Consider the following 21910-nt stretch of genomic DNA (forward strand, 5'->3'; position numbering starts at 1 on the left):
TATAAGGGAGGTCTCCATTAATCTCAATAATGTACAGGGGAGGTCTCCGATTCAGCCTTATTAATCTAATTACAACCAGTTGGGTGGTTGTTCCATTTTCAGCCAGTGCGGAAATGCTGTTTAGTTCTGATACAACTTACTGTCTGTAGAGTCTCCTTGCACTCAAATTGACGAACGTATTCCACGTGCTCATGAATGACTTTCTATTCAACCTGTAAAATGCGTTACTTTAAATGTAAAGCATATTTTCTATATATAAAATCACTGACATTGCGGTAAATAGGCAGGTAAAGAAGGTAGATAAATGTACATGCAGCAAAAAGACATAAAATTTTCAAGAATGTGCAATCAGTCAACCATAGAAGACTTGTTCATTAGCATACTTATAACAGTGTTTGCTGTGACGCGAATGGAAAAAATATCAAATATCACTTTACAAGGCCAGACTGCGCCCGCAGCTTGTGTGTTTTGTTGTTAATTGGAGTCACAGGTGTGACCACATGAGCCACGCCCTGCTTCCAAAGTATTCCTGTTTACAATGCTCTATAGATGGCATATTTTTTCCTGATACCCAACCTGACGTAGGAACCACAGTGAGCAGGTAGTTAGCAAGTGTAGTTACTTACAAAACTACTAATAGGATTTCAATCTCCCATACCAAATCAGCTGTGCGTCACGTAATTAAATGAGTCGCCATTTTTCCTGGGGTACTGCAGACTTACTCTCGAGCTAACCTCGAAGTAATCGTCTGGCCTGTAGACCGCACTCTGCAAATTTAGCACATGCCTAACTTTTTCGGCGTTTTTAGCCAGACGTGGGTTTCCGCCGGGGTCTGCTCGGTTTCCTCCCACCATAATGTTGGTCAATGTGGTATAAGTGGTCAATGGGGCATTTTGTAGAGGCGATTGACAGGGGGGGGGGGGAAACTATGATGTAACTCCTCACCAAAATGATTTGAAACACGTATATGCAGGTAGAGCCAGTGTTGTTCTCTATGGAATCCGGTTGTGGCCATGCTGTTTTCGACAGTTTTGCCAAAGAGCGGATATTTGAACATGACGAGATTCAATAACAAAGCGAATTTCTAATGAAAATACAACGGAATTACGAAGTTCTCCATCCTGTTCTCGACTACTTATTCAGGGAATCTCAACCGAAACTCGTACTTACATTGATTGTCTACTTGGTCACGATATTGCATACATGTATTAATTTACTTACATTGATGTAAATCAAGATTTTTTCATTTATATATCAGGTTTATGGGTAGAGGGAACCATGGTTCCTGGATTAACCACCGACCTTAGTCCAGAACCTGACAAACATCTTGACTTAGAACCACTGTCGAAACAACTGGATTGTAACAAGCAACGTTCTTGGCCAAGGGCCCGACATGCAGTTGCACCCAGGCAGCGCTTTTAATTATCTGAGCCAGTGTACGTGTACATAAGTATGTCTGTGTATATTTATATGTTCTTTTTTCTATTTAGTGTAGCTACCTTTTATGATTAAGTTGTGTTAAAACAAATAACAACCACCTGGCTCAAATCTTTCAATAGAATGGATCCGCCGCTAGACGGAGATCATCATCCTCGCTTCAAGGATGTCTCTTGCGCTCAATGTATTCTGTTGAAATACAATTGTATTAGACTCATGGAATGCGCTTCTTCAGTTGTGAGAAATCTGACAATTATTGTGGCAAGTGGTGAGCGCGCTTTCCGCAAACTGCCGACTGTATTGATTACCTCAGTTCTTCAGGATTCTGTTTTGGTCCTGCTCAAGCCGTGTACGTAAAAATCGTTGATACATGCGCACTGCTTCGCTTCTTGCTGTTGAGCCCCTGCACACTAAAGCTTCTTGTTGCTGATCCTCCGTACAGTCATATTTTTTTTCTCTGGTAATTGGAACCTTTTGAAGGTACCTTACCTGCTGTTCAAGATTTACGATTGCTGGAACTGTAAAGCTATATTGAATGTTTGTGACTTATAGTGGCAAGAAAAACAGATAGATTTATTGAAAAAGGTATAATTTTACGCCACCTTCTGGAAGATACGGCCGTACGTGAGAAAGGTCTACCAGCAATCTGCGGATGGTCGTGGGTTTCCCTCGGATTCTGCCCGGTTTTCTCCCACCATAATGATGGCCGCTGTCGTATAAGTGAAACATTCTTCAGTAAGTCGTAAAACACCAATCAAATAAAAAATAAATAAATATTCCGGTATGTTTAAGCCATATAAAGAAAAGAAATTGAGTTGTGAAATTATTATCAATTTTATGCCACCATAATGCTGGCCGCCGTCGTATAAGCGAAATATTCTTGAGTACGGCGTAAAACCCCAACCAAATAAATAAGTAAATCAATCAAGTTTATGTCCAGCCAAGTAGTTTGTCCGAACATTCCAAATTCTCTGTTGTTGCTCGGAGGGCTAAACTACATTTAAAAAAAACAATTGACTGGAAGTGGGTAACGCTGTAACGTTATCTCTTGTAAGTGATACAATCGAAACCCTGAATATTCTCTGACAGAACACATCAAGCACGACCCCAAAAACAAAAAGCAGTGGTTTACTCATCACCTTCATTCTCGGAACGAGTACAACTGAAAGCTTTCGAACTGCTCTTGTAAAGATAAATCCCTCGATATTTCGCAGTGATTACAAATCGTGTTAACTCTTCAGACCCACAGACAAAAAGATTTGTTAAAGTCATATACCCGCCACGTAACAATCCACCAGTGAACCACAAGCAGCCAACTGCGGCCATCACCCCATTGTTCAGTGTACATATATATACTTGCAGAGCGGAAAACGCTCCATTTCACTACTTCATCAATAAATGACACCCAGTCCATGCAGCACTTCTTCTCTAACTCCAACCCACCCTCAAAACTGGAACTATATTAATGGAAATACTTGTGCCGTTAGCCATTGTTGTGTTGAAGGTGAAGATAAGCCTTTGAATTCTCAAATTTTGTCCAAATGAAGAAAAACAACTTGAAATACATTTCCTAGCACCATACCCAAGATACCCATATGCACAGCTTATTGCATAGCTTATATTAGATTTTAGAGGTAAATAATGAGAAATGGCAATGGAATGCGAGTTTATATACGTGGTTTTAGATTATACAATATATTCTTGCCAACGAGAAATGTAGCTAGCGTCATCTGATGATGGAAGGCGTCATTTGTGAGGCGCATACCACCGTATTACACCTGTGCCATATCTTTTACAGGTTTGCTCTAAGAGGCTATTTCTGTCGAGTTCCGACAAGGCAATGGGTCCTAATTTTTTCGCTCCCCTTTAAACGCCTACAAGAACCTAAGACAGCTTAAAATATGGTCATAAATTTCAATGATCACATGCCTATTTGGCGCAGTGTAAGCAAATGTTATCTAAAAAGCGAATGTTTTTCTATTGGAGAACAACGTTTGGAGTGGAACGCTCTGGAGGTAGTTGATATATCCCTGGAAAATTTACAAGTCATAGTTACAGGTTAATTACAAACACCTTTGAATAATACAGTGAAGTCTTTGTCATGGTAAAAATACTACTGAACTAGCAGTCATGTTATATTTTTAAAATTTGTCATATTAGTGCCTTCATCAATGAATAATATATCCATTAAGAAATAATTTGCTTTAGGGTCTATTCAGTTATTGCATTTATGGCTCCATACAAGTATGTCTGTGCATTTTAATGAAGTAGTTTAGCAGACTGCATGCTTTTATCAGGTGACAAAAAAACCTTATGTGACGTAACTGTTCACAATATGGTCAGAAAAGGCCACTCAAGTATCCAGTGTGTTTTACCAGGTTGTAAAAATTGAAAATAAAAGATAGTATTTCGTATGACATACACATCATAACTGTTTTTTGTGTGTGTTTGTATTTTTTTGTGTTTTTTTTTTTTTTGTTTTTTGTTTTTTGTCTAACTTCAAAGTAGACATTTACACTCTGAAAGAGTATTTAGGAATAATCTTAGTGTTTTCCGGAACTGTCAGTCACCAGTATTCTTGAAATAAATCAAATCAAATGTTTGCTCTGACATTGTAGTTTTCAGACCTGTAAATTACAGGTAGGGAAATGACACAGGTGTCTACTTACCTGAGGTAATCTAGCTTAACTCACCGTAATAATGGTTGTAAATAACACAACTACACATCTGGGCATATAAACTGTTGATAAACTGTTATCAAACCAGCTGAAAGCCTTACAAATTTAACATGTACATGTAAATGAACAGGTCAACTGAACATTCAGCTAATAGCGTACATGAAATATAGACAAAATGTGGACTGCTAAATTTTTAGCTCCATAAACAATTCAAACCATCCTTTTAAATCGGTGTTATTATATTATTAACTAAGAGTTCACGATATATTGGTCTTTTTCTTGTTTTTTTTTTCTTTTTTTTTTTCTTTTTTTTTTGTAATTTGCGAAACGCCTTATAAGGTGAATAAAGCTACCACTCCATGTGCGTCCCATGGACTATTATCACATGACTACATCTCTACTACATAACCATAAATAATACATCAATCATGTGCGCATGTCCATGATCTTGACAGCACAAGCCCGGTGATTAAATTCTGGTGGAAAGCCTACGGCAGTCACTCTGACAGGACAGGAAATGTGCGGACGTTGTTTGTCTATAATGACCTTCACAATATGCACCCAACGAACTTTCTACCGGGAAACAACGTGAATGGCACACGCAGTAGGATGGACAATTTCTATCTGCAAGTTTACCACCTCTGTTGTTCTTTTATGGAGAAGTGTTACTTCAATAATGAATAATTTAAATAAGCCCTGCCTGTCATTATTAAGAATCGAGTGCCTGAATACTGGCAGATAAACTATAGTTACTCATCTTGGTTTCGGAGACAAAGTCGCCACGCAATCATGGGAGATTGGGGTTTCCATGAGCATTAAGTGAGTGGGCTGACCACAATTCTGTCATCAACTTCCATGAGCATTAAGTGAGTGGGCTGACCACAATTCTGTCATCAACTTCCATGAGCATTAAGTGAGTGGGCTGACCACAATTCTGTCATCAACTTCCATGAGCATTAAGTGAGTGGGCTGACCACAATTCTGTCATCAACTTCCATGAGCATTAAGTGAGTGGGCTGACCACAATTCTGTCATCAACTTCCATGAGCATTAAGTGAGTGGGCTGACCACAATTCTGTCATCAACTTCCATGAGCATTAAGTGAGTGGGCTGACCACTATTCTGTCATCAATTTGTCAGCTTTCAAAGGCTCTCGATGGACTAAAAAAGAGATCGTCCGATGTAAAAGACCTCTAAAAATCCGAGACAGCCTCGATTAGATCATATTGTTTAGAGAGATATTATTTTTTTAGAAACTTGAAATCTTCCAAGCATTTCATGTACTTGGTTTATTTACGACACATTTTTCTCAGTATTAGCATTTATTCTTGCTTTGTGGTCTAAATATGGACAGGATGAGTCGAAGAAAATGTTAATGATAAAAAAAAATAAATAACGCTGGTTTAAAAGTTGCAAACTTTGCAAAACATACATTCTTATTCTGGAAAACATACAAAAATGTCACACTGCATCACTCGAGGGCATCGCTTAGATTATGACAAAAATTATATAAAACTCTAGACTAAGTTATTTATTTTTGTTTTTCACCTAGGCGTTCCGTTCCTCTGCATACATAGCTCATTTTCATCTATTTAATGGAGACTACTATGTTAAGCTATGTGTACACAAGCTGCTTATATTGGCGGGAATTTCCTCATCTGTCTTGTGCATTTGATCTAAAGGCTATGACCTACTTGTGCACATCTAGTTTAACGTGGAATTCTTCGGTGACTTACGGTCTGTTCAGCTGAGTCTCACATTTATCATCAGTCTTACTCACTGACCATTTTGCGTAAAAGTTGATATGTCAATTTCCTAAGGTATACATTGTTTGTTGAAAACACATGTCTTCAGCCCCATGTCCAAATAATGAGCCACGCCCATAAGCTTTTCGGGAATATGCCTTTCCTAGACACAGTTCAAAAATTTACATCTAGGTGTAATCATCGGTTTATAGTTTTAAGCCACATTGATGGTTAGTGTTTAGTCCCTTATGGCTCGCTGACCGGCAAACTAAGCAGTGTGGTTTTACTAGTGATAATTTAGGTCAGCTTAATGGCGTCAATTTGATTTTTCTGGCCAGTTACAGATTGGAATTAAAGCTGTTACATTCCTTACAGCAATAACGGTGGCCAAGCATCAAGGCCCAACTGAATGTCAAATAAGAAAAACACTATGAAAGTAATTCACTGAACTGATTTGGCATGATCGGAAAAATTAAGATTTGGAAAACATATGTTTACCAAGGGATGCTAACACACATAACGACGAAAAGCTTTATTCAACTGCCGAAGTGCGTAGACAATGGAAAATTCAACACATGTACAAACTGTAACAGTATTTGCCAAAACAGGCAATATGGAGAAAGAGCATGACAAAAAATGAATAATAAATACAGCTGCCAAAGCAGCGATATCGGGGATTAAGCCGGTATTTTCGACCTAAGCGGTGTCACTTCCGATTGCTTGAATGGTGTCAATGCATTGATATAAAACCAACTTTATTAGAAAGCCTACATTCTTCATCGCCATTAGTGCAGTGTAAGTACACTATATATTACATGTATATATAAATGTGACAAATGTAGTAAATCGACCTGTGGACAATATTTAAAGGCGTGCATGTCGTCTGTTTTTGCACACAGTTCAACTATTTTCGGCTTACATATATTACATACATACCCCTTATTACACAGCGATTTTCATCTTTACAACTATAAAAATTTTCTGTCATGTGATCTCCAAATATGGTGGAAATTCCGCTTTTTCGCACTTTGACCGCAATTTGCGGCAAAACATTACATTGCAGGAAAGTAAGACCAGATTCTTGATCAGAACGTCAAACTACGTCGGGTAGCATGCCTACCGTAGCATGCATTCGTAGGTTCATCCTAGACATAATTGCATTTAAAATGTATTATATAACATGGGTGCGTCAAAGTGTCAAATATAGTAAATCGGACTTGGGGTAAATTTTCAAGCACTGCAACTCCCACATTTATTGAGACACTTCAACCATTTTCCACACTCATACAGTACACATATAGCTCTTTGCACTCAGCTGTTTTCAGCTTTTGTGTCACGTGACCTCCATATATGAAAGAAAATCGCAATTTTTCGGACTTCAATGGCAATTCGAGGAAAAACTGTGCATCAGAGAAAAGAAAGGGGACCAGATTCGAGTTCATAGTATCAAATTACGCGAACTAGCGTACTTAAAATGTTTAAATTCAGAAAATTTTAATCACATTTAATCACATAAACTGGTATCGAACTCTGACATGACTGACTGGCGTGAGCGATACAATCCCGACGCGATCTGCCTAATGTCAATTTCCCAACGTCAGTCATCTTCGCCGTTCAACTGCCACATCAGCATTATACCACACAGCCGGGAGACGGTTACCGCTTAAATCCTTCTGTAATTAGGTCAAGTCAAGGAAAATTTCCATACACAGTTTCTTTACACTTATATCTTTCTTACGGAAGCATAAGTTACTTGTCGAAAATCAATACATAATTAGAGACCGTTGCTGGCAGGCCTTCCAACGTACGGCAGTAGAGGAAGCCAGCATAAATTGAACTTGAACTCACAGCGACCGCATTGGTGAGAGGTTCCTGGGTCATTGCGCCGTGCTGGCGCACTTACTCTCCTCTTACTTACTAGTTTTTATATGTAAAGGGAGAATAATAGAGCGTGTTTGGCAAAATGTGTAAAACAAGAATGTGCAATTCCAATGGCGATAGACCCTTATTACAAATGCCCCTACCCCAGCCCAACCCATTTCAAAAAAAAAAAAAAAAAAGAACACAGGAAAATGAAGTAGGGCGAAAATCGGCGCTATTGGGTTGGATTTGTCGTCGCGGTAAATATACATAATGTATAACTACCAGCTGTGCATGACAGTTGCGTCGCTTTGCTACTTGACGTAAAGGCGTGCGAAATATCATCGTTTTGCACTGTTACCCCAGTGGCAGTGCCAGTCGAAACTAGACAACGTTCAGGATTAAGCATACGGAATTTTCTTGTCACACCATTGTTACATAAACGACGACAAATGTACTTCATTTAATTCGTGATAACCCAGAATACAGGCGGGCTCAAAGATTGTCTTTAGATTGCTAGTCCATTGTAAGGTTTAGCCTTTATATACATCTCTCTAGGTCCACATGCACTACACACTGGTTTGCACACACCCCTCCCCTGTACACGGCTCTATTGAGGACAGATTCAACCAAATTTGCATTTGTTTGTCCCTGCATCTACATTATCAGAAAATCCCTGTGTAATGTGTTCGATTTATAAACTTAAGCCTTGATATCTGCTCCCCTCTCCCCCTCTCCCCCTCTCCCCCACTCCCCCCTCTCCTCACCAACCCTGGTCAGCAAGTAAGGTGTATCCACATTAGACCACCCTCTCTCCAGCTGGCGACATCATTTTCATTAGCTCCTGTCGAGAAATCTTATTTTACTTAAAATGAGGTAAGACGTCTACATTTTTCACAGTTGTGGATATATATATGTATATATGTACATATGTATCACGAATGTCAGAAAACAATCGCCAAAGAAGTTAAACCAAAGACTTTTGGCAAACAATCCTTATTCGCTGAAACAAGTCAAATTTTCTTTATTTACAATGTGTCAAGAATAGCTCAAATGATTGCCTTTCAACAAATATGACACTCCTACTTTTACTTTTTGTATTGTTAAAATGATTATAAAGTTTGAAGAAGTTATAAAGCGATCCGCTTTATATATTTTCGGAACTTTATTACGATTTTGAATGGTAACACTAGTACAGACGAGGCGGATATTTTGTGAAACGTAATTATTTAGTCGATTAAAAAAATAGTAAAAATGCGATTGGATTTGCGCTGATCGATGTTATGCCAAGAGTCTGTTGTAAAGTCTATGGGATGAATTACACTTGATGATTGTACAACTTAAATCCCCTAATCCCGACCGAAAAACGTCATACCACAATCGTTAATGGGTGGATTCGACTTCGATACATGTAGAACAGATATTGCCATCCCCCACAGCAACAAAAACTGGCACAATTCCGTAGATCCTTGGTAATTTCACTTGCATTAGTTGGTATGTGCACAACTTTTATAACTAACAGTTATTTATTATCGGATTGGATTGGTGTTTTTCGCTGTACTCAAGAATATTTTACTTATACGATGGCAGCCAGCATTATAGAGTGAGAAAACACGGCAGAGCCAAGGAGAAACTCACAACCATCCGCAGGTTACAAAATCGGAGAGGGAGCCAGCATGAGGTGGACTTGAACTCACAATTTTCCCATTGGTGAGGGGTTCCTGAGCCATTGCGCAGCGCTGACACGCTAACCACCTCGGTCAGCCTTCCCCAAATACTGTGTATGATATCAGTCTCTTGTTGATCATTTCCTCTGTGCACGGACAGCTTTATAAGTACCTTTGCAATCAGTCTACACACGCCACTTGATGGTCTGAAAGATTAGCAAATACGTTCATGGAAAAGACACCCCAAGCATTTATTAAAAATATAACGAATTCTTTGTTTTTCGTTGATATGACCAGCTCTAATGAGAAAATTCGTTGTTTTTTTTTTTTGTTAAATACACCAGAACGTAGACGAAAGATTTTTTTTAAGTATTTTGGGCTCAAATCATTTAATTTACTTGGAACATTAGAGAGCTTCGAGCCATGGGCGATAACTTTCTAACACTATAGCTCCTCCCACAACATTCGGACACACAGGTGTATATTATTTATCTCGCTTGTGATAATGTAAACATTGTCCTTGTTTAGTGCTCCTTGTTTAGTGCACCTACACTTTCGATTTAGGTAGACTTGTTGGTGTTTTTTCTTTACCTTTAATACAGATGAAATAAGGGCGTGAAGCGCTCGTGGAGGGCACATGTAGTTCTGACCTCTTGACCTCTGATACTAACCTACTGTCCTCTATCATCACCAATGTATTGGCATGCTCTCGTATACACAGGCCAATCTGACGTCACGGGTGTTTTACTCGAGTTCTAGTGTCGGTATTCTCATTCAACCTATTACTTGTCTCTTGCAATCTAGAGTTTTGCCTACAAATGTAGAATTTACGACCTGAACCTTGCCCACACAACAATCACACGGTATGCTAATTAAATTAGCTACCATGGAAACATGTCTCGTATTGTTTTGCCATGGTAGCTTCAATCAACCTAGACTACAATTACTTTGTTCAACATAGTTATGTCGAGTATAAAGTGTGTATGAGGTAGTGTTGGGGTGGGGTAGGGGGCTGATTGGAGTGGGGAGGTGGTTGCCATGCGATGCGCATGATCCATTAAATTAAAAGAAAAAGGGCAGCTTATTGTACGTGTACCTTATGGGGGTCTTCGTACATCTCCTTTTTCTCCTTTTTCTAAAAGAGAATTAATGTGCTAGCTATAAGAAGCTATTGGTTGAATGCACGAAGCTTCTCGTGAGTGGTAGGCGTTTTAGGCCTTTGGCCATTTGCCAACTATTGCACTCTCGCCGCTGCTCTCGCTTTACTCTTTATGCTGTAGATCTTTTATTACATTTTATACTCTGCTTTTTGAGTGAAGCAAAAGTTCTATAATGTTGAACCTTAAAGTGTAATCAATAACTACCTGTAACGCATGTTATTGTCGTCACTTTCAAAGTTCCTGTTCTGACGGCGTAGTCCGGTTTTAAGTAAGAACATTTAAGCAGACACGATCTACGCTGTGCATCGTATCCGAGTACAGGCGTAATAATATATAAATTCAGATAACATGTAGCTTTGACTGTGGAGCTTAGCTTGGCTGTGGCAAGTAGGATTTTCCTTTAACTTACAGTGTTGATCAGGAGATCAAATTTGTGTGACCTTCACAGAAAATCATCGCTAATGGCATGAACCAGGTTTATGGATACCCTGGTTCATGCCATCCCGCTCCACCTCTGCTCTGATAATGACGTTTGCACCCAAGGAATCTATATAGGGCGTACGCCAAACTTGATTACCGTGATACAACTTTTCAGCGAAGTAAAGATTTGGGTTCAACGCTAACCAGGAACATTCGGCTTAGTTCATTACAAACGCATTCCGAACAAAATAAACTTCATATCAAAACCTGGATGCTGTCTGTCGTGTGTTCTAAGTTGAAATGAAATGTTTTGAGAGGTTGGTCGAGTAGGGGTGATTTTTTTAGCAATTTATACACCAGTTCTCCATTTTGATTAGTGGCAATAATTGCATCACTGGTATGGTGATTCTGGTTTTCAGCGACTACTGGCATCCATCCAAATCTGTGTTAGAGTCAGGTGTATTGGGGCTGAGCCTCGACGATGTGGCTCTGGAGACACGCCCCATCCTGGCCCGCTCTGACAAGCCTGTCACCGGGGTGATGAAAACCCAGCCTCTGGTCCCGCCCATTTACCACGCTTCCACTTACGTCCTCAGAAACGTGGAAGACTACTGTGACGTCATCACACAGGTAGACGAACCTTCTTTGTTCCTGTGCATTTCTGTAGTCACATGAAGGAAGTGTTTAAAATTAAAATATGTTGTTATGAACAAGGTCATTTAAAACAATATTGATTCAAATAGCTATTGCCCCTTTGGACCTTATGACAACAAACCAGTTTATTAATTTGCTTTTTAGCAGGTGTTTAATAAAGCTCTCAATTTGATCTCAATCAAATCACGAAGATGTCTCTCCCAATGCCCACTTATTACTGAAACTTTACCACTGGCAACGATCGACTCCGATTCAGACAGTGTATGTCTCATGCTCTTACCAAGCGAATAACTTTCAACTTTGCTAATTTATGACTTTCGGCTTGACTCCATCAGGGACTGCATCAGTGTAAAGAAGCACGAGGCCAGTTCAACAACATCTCAAACATCGCGATATCATCCAGTAATTTAAAGGACGTTATAATAAATAAAATACATGCATCGAATTAGCCAAGAAAACAGAAAATTGTATGTTAAAATTCTCTTTCCTGACAGAGTATTGCTGATATTGCGATGGTGGCATGGTTTGACAGAGGAAACATTGTTTATTGTATCAATAATAACGTGGGATGCTTTTTTATATCTAGGGCGGTCATTTATACTCACGCATGGGTAATTTCACATCAGACTCAGCGGAATGTGCCATTAACGCCGTGGAGGGTGGAGCAGGTTCTTTATTGTTTTCCAGTGGGATGGCTGCTGTGTCCACTGCTGTCTTAGGGTGTGTCAATGCCGGAGACCACGTGGTAAGGTTAATTTTGCTCCATTGCGTTAGTAAAAGAGAGTGTATGACATGAGTTGATCACATACCATTGTCTGTTTCCCTTAACATGTCGCTTGTATTCATCTCTCTTGAAAATCAGTCATACTCTATCAATTGCCTTTTGCCAGTGACACGTAACCCGACAAGCTCCCCTCATTAATATGTTGGATGGTCATACTCTATCAATTGCCTTTTGCCAGTGACACGTAACCCGACAAGCTCCGCCCATCGATATGTTGGATGTTCATACTGTTAGAAAGAAACTGCAGTTTGAATGTTTTTGTTTTTCAAATTATTCTAGTGTCATTAATAAAACAATTGTCCAAAAGATTAGTTTGCTTGTAAGCAGCTTACAGAAGTACTTTGGCGAAATTACTGATACTTTTAGTATGGACGTATACAGCAGGTATGAAAGTTAATGTTTGCCTGTGTCTCAAGAATACATTACCTTTATTAAAAGTAACGGTAATCAGAATGATTTGGAACAAAGCTTATAGGTAGAGTATAGATCCTTTCGCCTTACGTCACATTTTGTCTGTTGTAATTAATCAACGAAAGTTTATTCGAAAGATAAAATTCAGAAAACATTAATATGAAAACATTTTAAGAAATATAAAAATGCATTCTTATTAAATTGTTATTGTCTTTGAATGGTTTACTTTGGTTGTTTGTGGGCCCATTTTGCGCGATTCTGATTTCACTGCAGTGTTTAATTATGATTTTTCATGTATGTAGATTGCACCGACGCCGCTGTACAGCGGGACATTTGAGCTGTTTAAGAGTATCCTGCCCAGATTCAACATTGAGATTAGCCACGTGGAGTCTGGATCGAGCGTTGAAGAATACAAGAAGCTGGTCAAGTCAAACACCAAGGTGAGTGTTCCAGAACTACTGTTACACAAGCATCGTGAGGTAACTTAGAATATCAGAGAAAAGGTCATGCTATTACACGTGACGTAACATTCTCCAGTGGATGGTTTAACCTGGAAAATTTGTACAAATTCTTTCTCAAAGTGAATCACCGTCCACTCTATTATCACTTTTATGTCCCCTAAACGCGTTATAGCTGACTAACCGCTTCATAATTGCGACTGCTGACGGGACGGCCTTGAACTCTACCTTTGGTGAAGAAATTGCAAGCATTGTCCAGCCAATTAGTCCTGACCACTAACCCCGTAGAATGGCACATAATGTGATTATTTAAACAAGGGCAAGAGTTTATAATACATTTGGACAACTGATCAAGACATCCGTTTGTGTTCCAGTTGCTGTACACAGAGACTCCATGTAACCCAGACATGAGCTTAACAGACATAAAGGCGTTCGCGGAGCTCGGCAATTCCTTAGGAATTACCACGTTTGTTGATGGTACATTCGCTTCGCCGTATATTCAGAGGTCGTTGCAGTTCGGGGTTGACATTTCTATGCACAGTTGGTGAGATTTTCGCGATACATGCTCTTAATTACCACTGTAAATTTGAAGACAGTTTGATCTTCTTTTTGAGACATACATTGTAACAAACTATGCAAATACTACTCCTGTGCGCGTTCATTTCTATGAAGAAAATAACATCTTAAATTTGAACTGTAACTAGTTAACGGCATTGTAAACTGAAACTTAATCCAATTTTCAGCTCAAATAGGTGTTCGTTAGAGGTAAAGCTTTGTAGTAAAATGCTCCAATGACGAGCTTGGACTCGAATCGCCATTGCACTGAGAAAGGTTCCACCCTAGTATCTGGTTCTACTTATTAAAAAAAAGGACACCGGTAAACTATCTTACTACGCTGTTCTTTTTTTAATTCAGTGATTTGTTCTAACTGCTCATGTTGCCACTGTAGCATTTTGTACCACTCTTAACACCACAAATTAAAGTGTTCAAAAAGTGTTCATTGTCTTTAAAATTTGTCAAATTATGGGGCTCCTCCCGACACCACATGACAAAGTGCTACACGACTACTCCTTCCAACTTTGACACACTTCCTTTGCCTCCAGCACAAAGTACGTGGGCGGTCACTCAGATTTGTTGGCTGGCTGTCTGACCGTGAAGACGCCGGAAATGTGGCAGAAGCTGCGTCATATGCAAATGATGATAGGCTGTGTCTTGGTATGTATGAGACTTGCGTTCATTCTTTATTAGAATAGGTCAGAACATTGTTTGTGATCCAGACCTGTGGTGCTGTCAAATTGAACCTGTCCGTGTCACCAGTGAAGTTGTTCGCATGAATTTGTCACCAACAAACCTATGTGTTTGAATTTGTCACCCCTGATATGTGTTTGGCACTACTGCCCATCGATGCTGTTTCTCAAAGCATTCCGTCGATTGCAATGCCTTAAGCTAAATTTCAAGATTACTAAATGTGGTTTCTCGATGTATCAACAAAACTGGGATGGCCACTGAGAATTGTGTACAATGATAATGCTCAAAGAGAAATTTTTAGAATAGCGGAGACTTCTACATGTATTCTGCTTTTCGGTGTGTTTAAAATAATGGGGTGATGCATCAGCAGAAATTGGAAGATTACGGGGCATAGCTACTCAGTGTAATCTGTCAAATGATAATACGCCAGCAAACAACTTTTTGGAGATGGTGTCTGAATGCAATGCGTCAGCTAAAGCTTGAAGATTCCTGTTTCTCAATGTTTTCTGTAACAGAGTCCCCATGATTCAAGCCTTCTGTTAAGAGGAATTAGGACCCTCGGAATAAGAATGGAAAAACACTGCGCCAACGCCATGAAGATAGCCGAATTCTTGGAAAAACATCCAAAGGTATTGCTAACCAAGCGAAGCTATAGAAAACGTACATATCCTATTGCAGACTCAAAACATGGTTCCGGGGGCCTCCGTGGCTCAGTCGGTTAGCGCGCTAGCGCAGCGTAATGACACAGGAGCCTCTCACCAATGCGGTCGCTGTGAGTTCAAGTCCAGCTCATGCTGGCTTCCTCTCCGGCCGTAAGTGGGAAGGTTGCAGCAACCTGCGGATGGTCGTGGGTTTCCCCCGAGCTCTGCCCGGTTTCAACCCGCCATAATGCTGGCCGCCGTCGTATAAGTGAAATATTCTTGAGTACGGCGTAAAACACCAATCAAATAAATAAATAAATAAACAAAACATGGTTCCAGAATGTCAAAAATGGGCTTCATTCTCTATCGAACGGGTTGTAAAGTATTTTTAACAAAATGTTGCTAAAAATGAAGAAAGAAGTCACACAATGTTAGACTAAATTCGTCACCTGAGTTACTATGTTTTTTATCCATGTAATCCACATCTCTGTCTTAATTTTAAATCAGACACAGAGCAAGATATGTGTTCAGATCTACGCCAGTTTTTACAAGTTGAACAAGTAGTTGGCGCTGAAAACAAATCACAACAGCCAAAACCTTTATTGCTGTATGTCACTGGCCAGGGTGACCATTCCCTCACACAGAGGTCAATCTTTGCTTCTCTAAAGCTCATGATCTTCAAATATTCAAACTTATTACCAGCTTATGATTTACTTTATTATTGCTGCCAGATAGAACGCGTGATGTACCCAGGCCTGCCTTCTCATCCTCAACACGAGCTGGCCAAGTCACAGATGCTGGGCGGATTCGGCGGAATGATGTCATTTGATGTGAAGGGAGGCAAGCGTGCTGGAATTACTTTAGTTGAGGTGATATATATATGATTATCTCAGTGGTAGCGAAAACAAAATGCTTGTAACATAAAAGCATGAATAAATGGTGTAACGAAACTTTTTCTCCTGTAACCATGAATGCCCCAAATAATGAAACAAATGCTCCGTCGACGGAGAATTTACTTATGTCTTGTTTAATGTACTCAAAAATATTTCAGTTATACGATGTTAGGCAGTTTTGGACTAATTTCCCCATAATCACTGAGGTGAAGGAGGGGGGGGGGATGTGATATCCACAAACTCCCTTTCCAAGCTCTGTTTTGAAGTCGCTCGTGTGCCCGTATTCATAAAGATTCTTCAGAATTTTTTTTAACGCTATGGGATACTTAGTTACTACCTTTCATTCTGAAGAAGTAATTCTCCAAAAAAATACTTAAGTACTACTCATAGTACTTTCATTAAACGTTGAAAGAATTTTATCAAACGAGATTAATAAACTCGATATCATGGGTCATATTGCATATCCTATTTATCCCATAATTTATTTTGAACGCATTTAGGTGGTTAGTAGTGAAGAGAACATCTGTTTGTTTTGACAGTTATGTAAATGAAATGCGTCCCGATATCGATATATGTGAGTTCAAGACCAGGTCATGCTGACTTCCTCGTATAAGTGTAATATTCTTGAGTACGGCGTAAAACACCAATCAAAAAAGAAAGAAATAAATACATATGAATATTTTTTCAGGAATTCACCAGCCTTCTTCACGCAGAGTACTTAACGTTTTCGTTGCGAAAGAAATATCATGGGGTGTGTCGTGAAAGACACACATATATATATTACTTAAATGCTTAGATATCATCATAAATTTTGCAGAATGTCCGAATAATCAACCTGGCCGTATCTCTGGGAGGTGTCCAGTCGCTGATAGAGCACACGGCATCGATGACGCACGGACCACTGATTGTGTCTGACGAGGATCGTCGTGCTCAGAGGATTGGGGATGGACACATTCGGTTAAGGTATTCCCACCTCTAGTTTTCTATTTGTAAAGAATATCTTTCAGTGTATAGTCCTATTTGAAAGTTAATTTTAATTTAACACTTACTCCAACGGGGGGCGATGGGCTTCTGGATTGTCTAGATTGTCATGAAAATAACAAGAAGCCTGATTTCATCGGTAATATATTGGAACATTTGACAACTATCAAACTGTCACTGTTCTAATATTACATTCCATGCTGTAGTCCTTTCTTTATATGTGTGAAGATCTTTCCTGCAAAATTGTTGTACATGTAGACCAAAATTAAGTGTAGGCCTGCAGATATACTAAACGACAGGAATGGGCTCGTATATTTGTTGCGTTGAATTAGGCCGCCACATCGAACATATGAACAGTTGCAATCAAAGCGCAACTGAGATAGATTTTTTATCTGCATCTTCAATACTAGTGTGGTACACGATTTGGATAGTGACTTCACTCATGTGACTTGAACACATTTGTGCCTTTCCAAAATCATCGAAAACTACTTACTGCATGATTCCGTCCCAATATTGTGCTCTATATACTTTATTAGTTCTTTGGTGGTTTGCATTAAATGTCGTTTTGAGGAATTGGCGCTGCGATTGTTGACCCGGAACGTCCATATTGGCTGTTGGCTGGTACACCAATGTCCGTTTCGCCACATATACTCAAAACTAGGTTAACCATTGTCAGTTGTTGACAATCTTCAACTGTGTTCAACAGAGAACTATCCAGCTTAAGTTTTCATCAAATTATCTCTATCTTATTCACTAAAGAGCTTCAGAACGTTGACGATTACGTAGATTAGGATTGAACATTTAAGACGTTTCTCTCCTGGCTGACGACAGAGCAAATAAGGTAGTGTGTTCCAGTATTGATATAGCTGGTTCAGCCGTGATTTTATGTCCAGTTGCCAAAGGACGGTGTTTTTCTACAGACACTGTCTCATTTATCTTCCCTTAAATCCAGGTGCCGTCGTATATTTATTTGATTTATTTGATAACGGTTTAACGCCATACCCAAAAAATTTTCATCTATACGTTGGAACCATCGTCCTTTGGCAAGTTTATACTAAGCAATATCCCCACGCGCGATTTACAGATATGTACACTATACTTATTGAGGGCACGTGATTTTCAAGGAACGTTAGATTGTGCAAGCCATATTGCGAACATTGTCAACTGCTTATTCTCAGCATGGCCTCACCGACAGTGAATAGGGCGAATCTACAAATCCCCTGTCCATAGCCGGATCTGAACCCTCAACCCGTATGTTGTATAAGTAAACTATCTTTTATCTTTTGCGACAATGTAAAACACAAATAAGATAAACTAAGCAATAACGACATGTGTATGTAAAGTAATATTAGTGGTGGTTGTGCTTTATTTTCTAGTGTGGGCATTGAGAATGCAGATGACCTGATCCGAGACTTAAGCCAGGCATTGGATAAGGTGTCTCTCTGAGTAAACACCGTGGGATTCCAGTCCTCTTCTAAGAGAATTACAACGATGGCGCAGAACGGCTGGCTTTGTTTTCCTCCAACACACTGTCTAGAAGAAAGCTTGCGGTTAATGGATACAAACACAATCCTGACAAACTGCAATTCTCTGAACTCTCATGTCAGCTGGGGATTCACGACTAAGGTGCAGTGTTGTTGAACGGGTCTCGTAAACTATGGACCCACCAACAAAAACAGTTGCATTGGCGGCTGTCCCAGTACTTTCACTCATTAAAAGTCGCAAATATCAAATTTGTCACGATTGTCATACGTAGTCTATTTCTGCCTCCCAGAAAGCATTAGGCCTTTGTTCCAATTAATTTTGTTTGAACATAAAGACCACAGTCAATAAAAATGGTTATTCATCTTGGTGTAAAAAGTGATCTCAATAAAAATCGTATCAAAGTGGGATACCAATAACCATCTTAATGTCGGGGTTTATTGCTCGTTGTTGTTTAAACGTCAGACTCTAAGAGTTTTGGATTTATGCAATTACAGCGTTTTTTTTTTTTTTTTTTTTTGTTTTTTTTTGTTTTTTTTGTTTGTTTGTTTCAGGAAGGGGAGAGGGCAGAAATGCATATTTGTTAAGGAATTCGGACAAAAACGGGAGTCTATTTACATGTGTGAATATAACAGATCTTAGGTAAATTTTTCATGCCTTGGAGACAACTATATAGTAAACATGGAGACTGACTAGTCATAGGGACGAAATAATAACACCATTCAGGTGACACTAAAAAGACAAAGCCTTCAGAGATTACCGCCAAATGCCGATTTACTGCGCACAGTTATTTGTGTCGCATTTCAGAGAGTGAGCGTTGATATTACGGGGTCGATGGCCGTACATGTTACATGGCTGACACGAATATTTAGTTTACCTTTCAATCATTGTCTAAAAGGGTTTTGCTCATGGCGCCTGTCGCGGATAGTTTCGTCTGTATAATCTGTTCTGAGGTACTTCAGTGTACATCATACGTTTGAAAAGTTCATCAATATCTTATGAAACTGTGGTGGTATATATACCCCGGGCAACCCGGTGTTCTTCAGCCATAAAACTGACCGCCTTTGTAAACAATTGAACATTTTGGGATATGGTGTTAGCCAAATAAATAAATACATGTAAACAAAGAAGGGGATAAATATATATTCCAAAAGATTCAAATTATGTGTAATAAATACCCATTCATATAAACTACACAATTTTGAACATAGAGAGTTTGTGTCGTTGTACGTTTGACTAGCTTGGTATAGGTTTTATGTGATCAAGGTATGTGTTGTTGTCTCAACACAGCACTAAGGGCGTATCAAAATATCTGCACATTGCTGATGTATCCAGTGATCATTTGACCACGGTATGTAACAATTTGGTAAAAAAAAAACACAACAAAAGATATGGAGCCCTCTTAGTTCTGGCAGATTTAACAATTGATAGTAAGTCAAGCCCCATTCTTGTAAAAAAAAAAAGCGAACACTTCCTAGATCTGTGCCTCTTCTGGCACCTATGTGTGTCCGTTTTTCTTTGCATATTCTGCGTCTATTTCCATTCTCCGCAATTGATATTTTTGTGCTAGCACCACATGAAAGTTTCCCGCTCTTAGGTCATGGTCTGTGGGCAAAGATGTTTTTATGACATGAAAAGATGAATGCGAACTGCGTAATATATACCAACAATTTATATACGTTTTGATGTGTTTTGACATTCGTCGATATATACGCAAAGCCATGTTGAATTTACAATCAGCCCTTTACTGCATGACAACCTATAATCCCTGCCACATACTTTTGGTTCCTTTCTGTCCAAACTGCATGCAGACATTGCAAGTGCTTTTTACTCGTGACAGTACTCCCCAGGTTTGTCGTTGTTAAGCCTTACACCACAAAGAGGCCATCATCTGCTTATTTTATTATGTCATTTGCTTTTACGTGGTGTATTTACATTGCATATTGAGACTGAGGCAAGCGACGACCATAGCCTCCTATTAATTCGTGAATTCCGCGATGTTAGCGTTATAACGTTTTGCACAATAGTAAAAGTTACAGTGTAATCAACTGAAACTAAAAACAAAGGGCTGATTTACTATTTGTATTGATCTATTGACACACATAGTCATTTTTGTTGTAAAACGTTTGTAATTTTGTCTGGAACGAGATGACCCAATATATTGATTGCAGTAGCGAACAAAGCCATGAGCCGAGAAGAATCACAGTTAGTACACATCCGGCCATCAGTCATATTACAATGTCATGTAATACACAAACTAGCCATTACTGATTGAAGATAATCAATTCTTATTAAACAATATTTGATTGTGTTTTTTTTTTCATCACAGTGACAGGAGGTTTTAGAAATATCAACTCTGCCCTCTTTGAAGTATCGCCCAAGAAAATAAATGCATCAGATTTGTATTGTACCTAAATCGTTCCTGGACGTAAAATCTGAGCAAGTAATAATTAATTTGTCCTTAATTATAGCAACTAATTATTGTCAATAAAGAGACAGATATTACAGATGTAAACTTATTTCAGAAATTAAGCGGTAAGATGCGGCCTTATTTTGTTCTTGGGGCATGGGTAACAAAGACCAATCAATGGCTTTCATGTGGGCTTTTGTGCAGTCTAATAACATTGGTTGAAGACCACCTGTCTTGAGAATTATGGCGTGCAATTATGTACGTGCAAGGTTTTCCCCGGGCTGTGTTATTTCCCCAATTAATAGAACTAACTGCCATTGTATATAAGCTAGGAGACAGTAAGTACCCATCATAATTTTAATTACTTGATACCAACACTTATCACTTCCATTGCGTGTGCAAATGGCCATTATTGGTTTCCACTGGACAATCCACAGCTGCATGATATTGTGCAAAACACGATGTACACCGATAACCCACAAAGAGCAACGTCCCGATAACAAGACGATATCCCACCTTCACCAGGCAGTTACCTACCAAAGTTACCTACTCCCTCAGTTAACCCATTTTACTATATTCACGGTTATTATTATATCTGGGAAATAGGGTATAAGCAAACAGACTCTTGGTCCCAACAAGCACGCATATGGGTTTTATGCTCGGACTAATACCTCATTCATAGTCAGTTAAGTTGCCAAACTATAACCACATACATTCACTAACAATGATGAGACAGGAATGTAATGCATATATAGGCATATCTTCTCAATTGGACGAAGTGTGTGTGAGTGAGAGGTGTTGGGCATGGGGTATTTTCGTACCAGATGTTCATTTGTAGTTAAGTTACAAAACCAACTCAACCATTTAATTACACTAAATTATCAATTCACAAGTACCTGACACTTCCCGCAAATCAGTAGATGTGGACTTCCTGATAATATTGCTACCCACAGTAATTATGCAGTCTGAGGAGCAGTAAAT

The 21910-nt window shown here is 39.1% G+C and overlaps 1 protein-coding gene across 1 annotated transcript; it reads left to right on the forward strand.

Annotated features, from left to right (window-relative positions):
- Positions 1-11366: 11366 nt before the first annotated feature.
- On the forward strand, positions 11367-18483 carry LOC135475792 (L-methionine gamma-lyase-like). The gene is made up of 9 exons (XM_064755732.1): positions 11367-11597; positions 12208-12366; positions 13119-13256; positions 13649-13818; positions 14378-14489; positions 15038-15151; positions 15895-16032; positions 16874-17019; positions 18414-18483. Exons 1-9 carry the CDS (start codon positions 11367-11369, stop codon positions 18481-18483), a joined length of 1278 nt encoding a protein of 425 aa, XP_064611802.1.
- Positions 18484-21910: the final 3427 nt, after the last annotated feature.

This window comes from Liolophura sinensis, chromosome 9 (genome assembly GCF_032854445.1).
Source record: "Liolophura sinensis isolate JHLJ2023 chromosome 9, CUHK_Ljap_v2, whole genome shotgun sequence".
NCBI classification, from domain to species: domain Eukaryota; kingdom Metazoa; phylum Mollusca; class Polyplacophora; order Chitonida; family Chitonidae; genus Liolophura; species Liolophura sinensis.

Coding starts and splice junctions, on each gene's coding strand:
- LOC135475792 (XM_064755732.1), top strand. CDS start 11,367: ATGGTGATTCTGGTTTTCAGCGACTACTGGCATCCATCCAAATCTGTG. Junction 11,598..12,207: donor ACTGTGACGTCATCACACAG/GTAGACGAACCT, acceptor TTTTATATCTAG/GGCGGTCATTTATACTCACG. Junction 14,490..15,037: donor TGATGATAGGCTGTGTCTTG/GTATGTATGAGA, acceptor TTTCTGTAACAG/AGTCCCCATGATTCAAGCCT.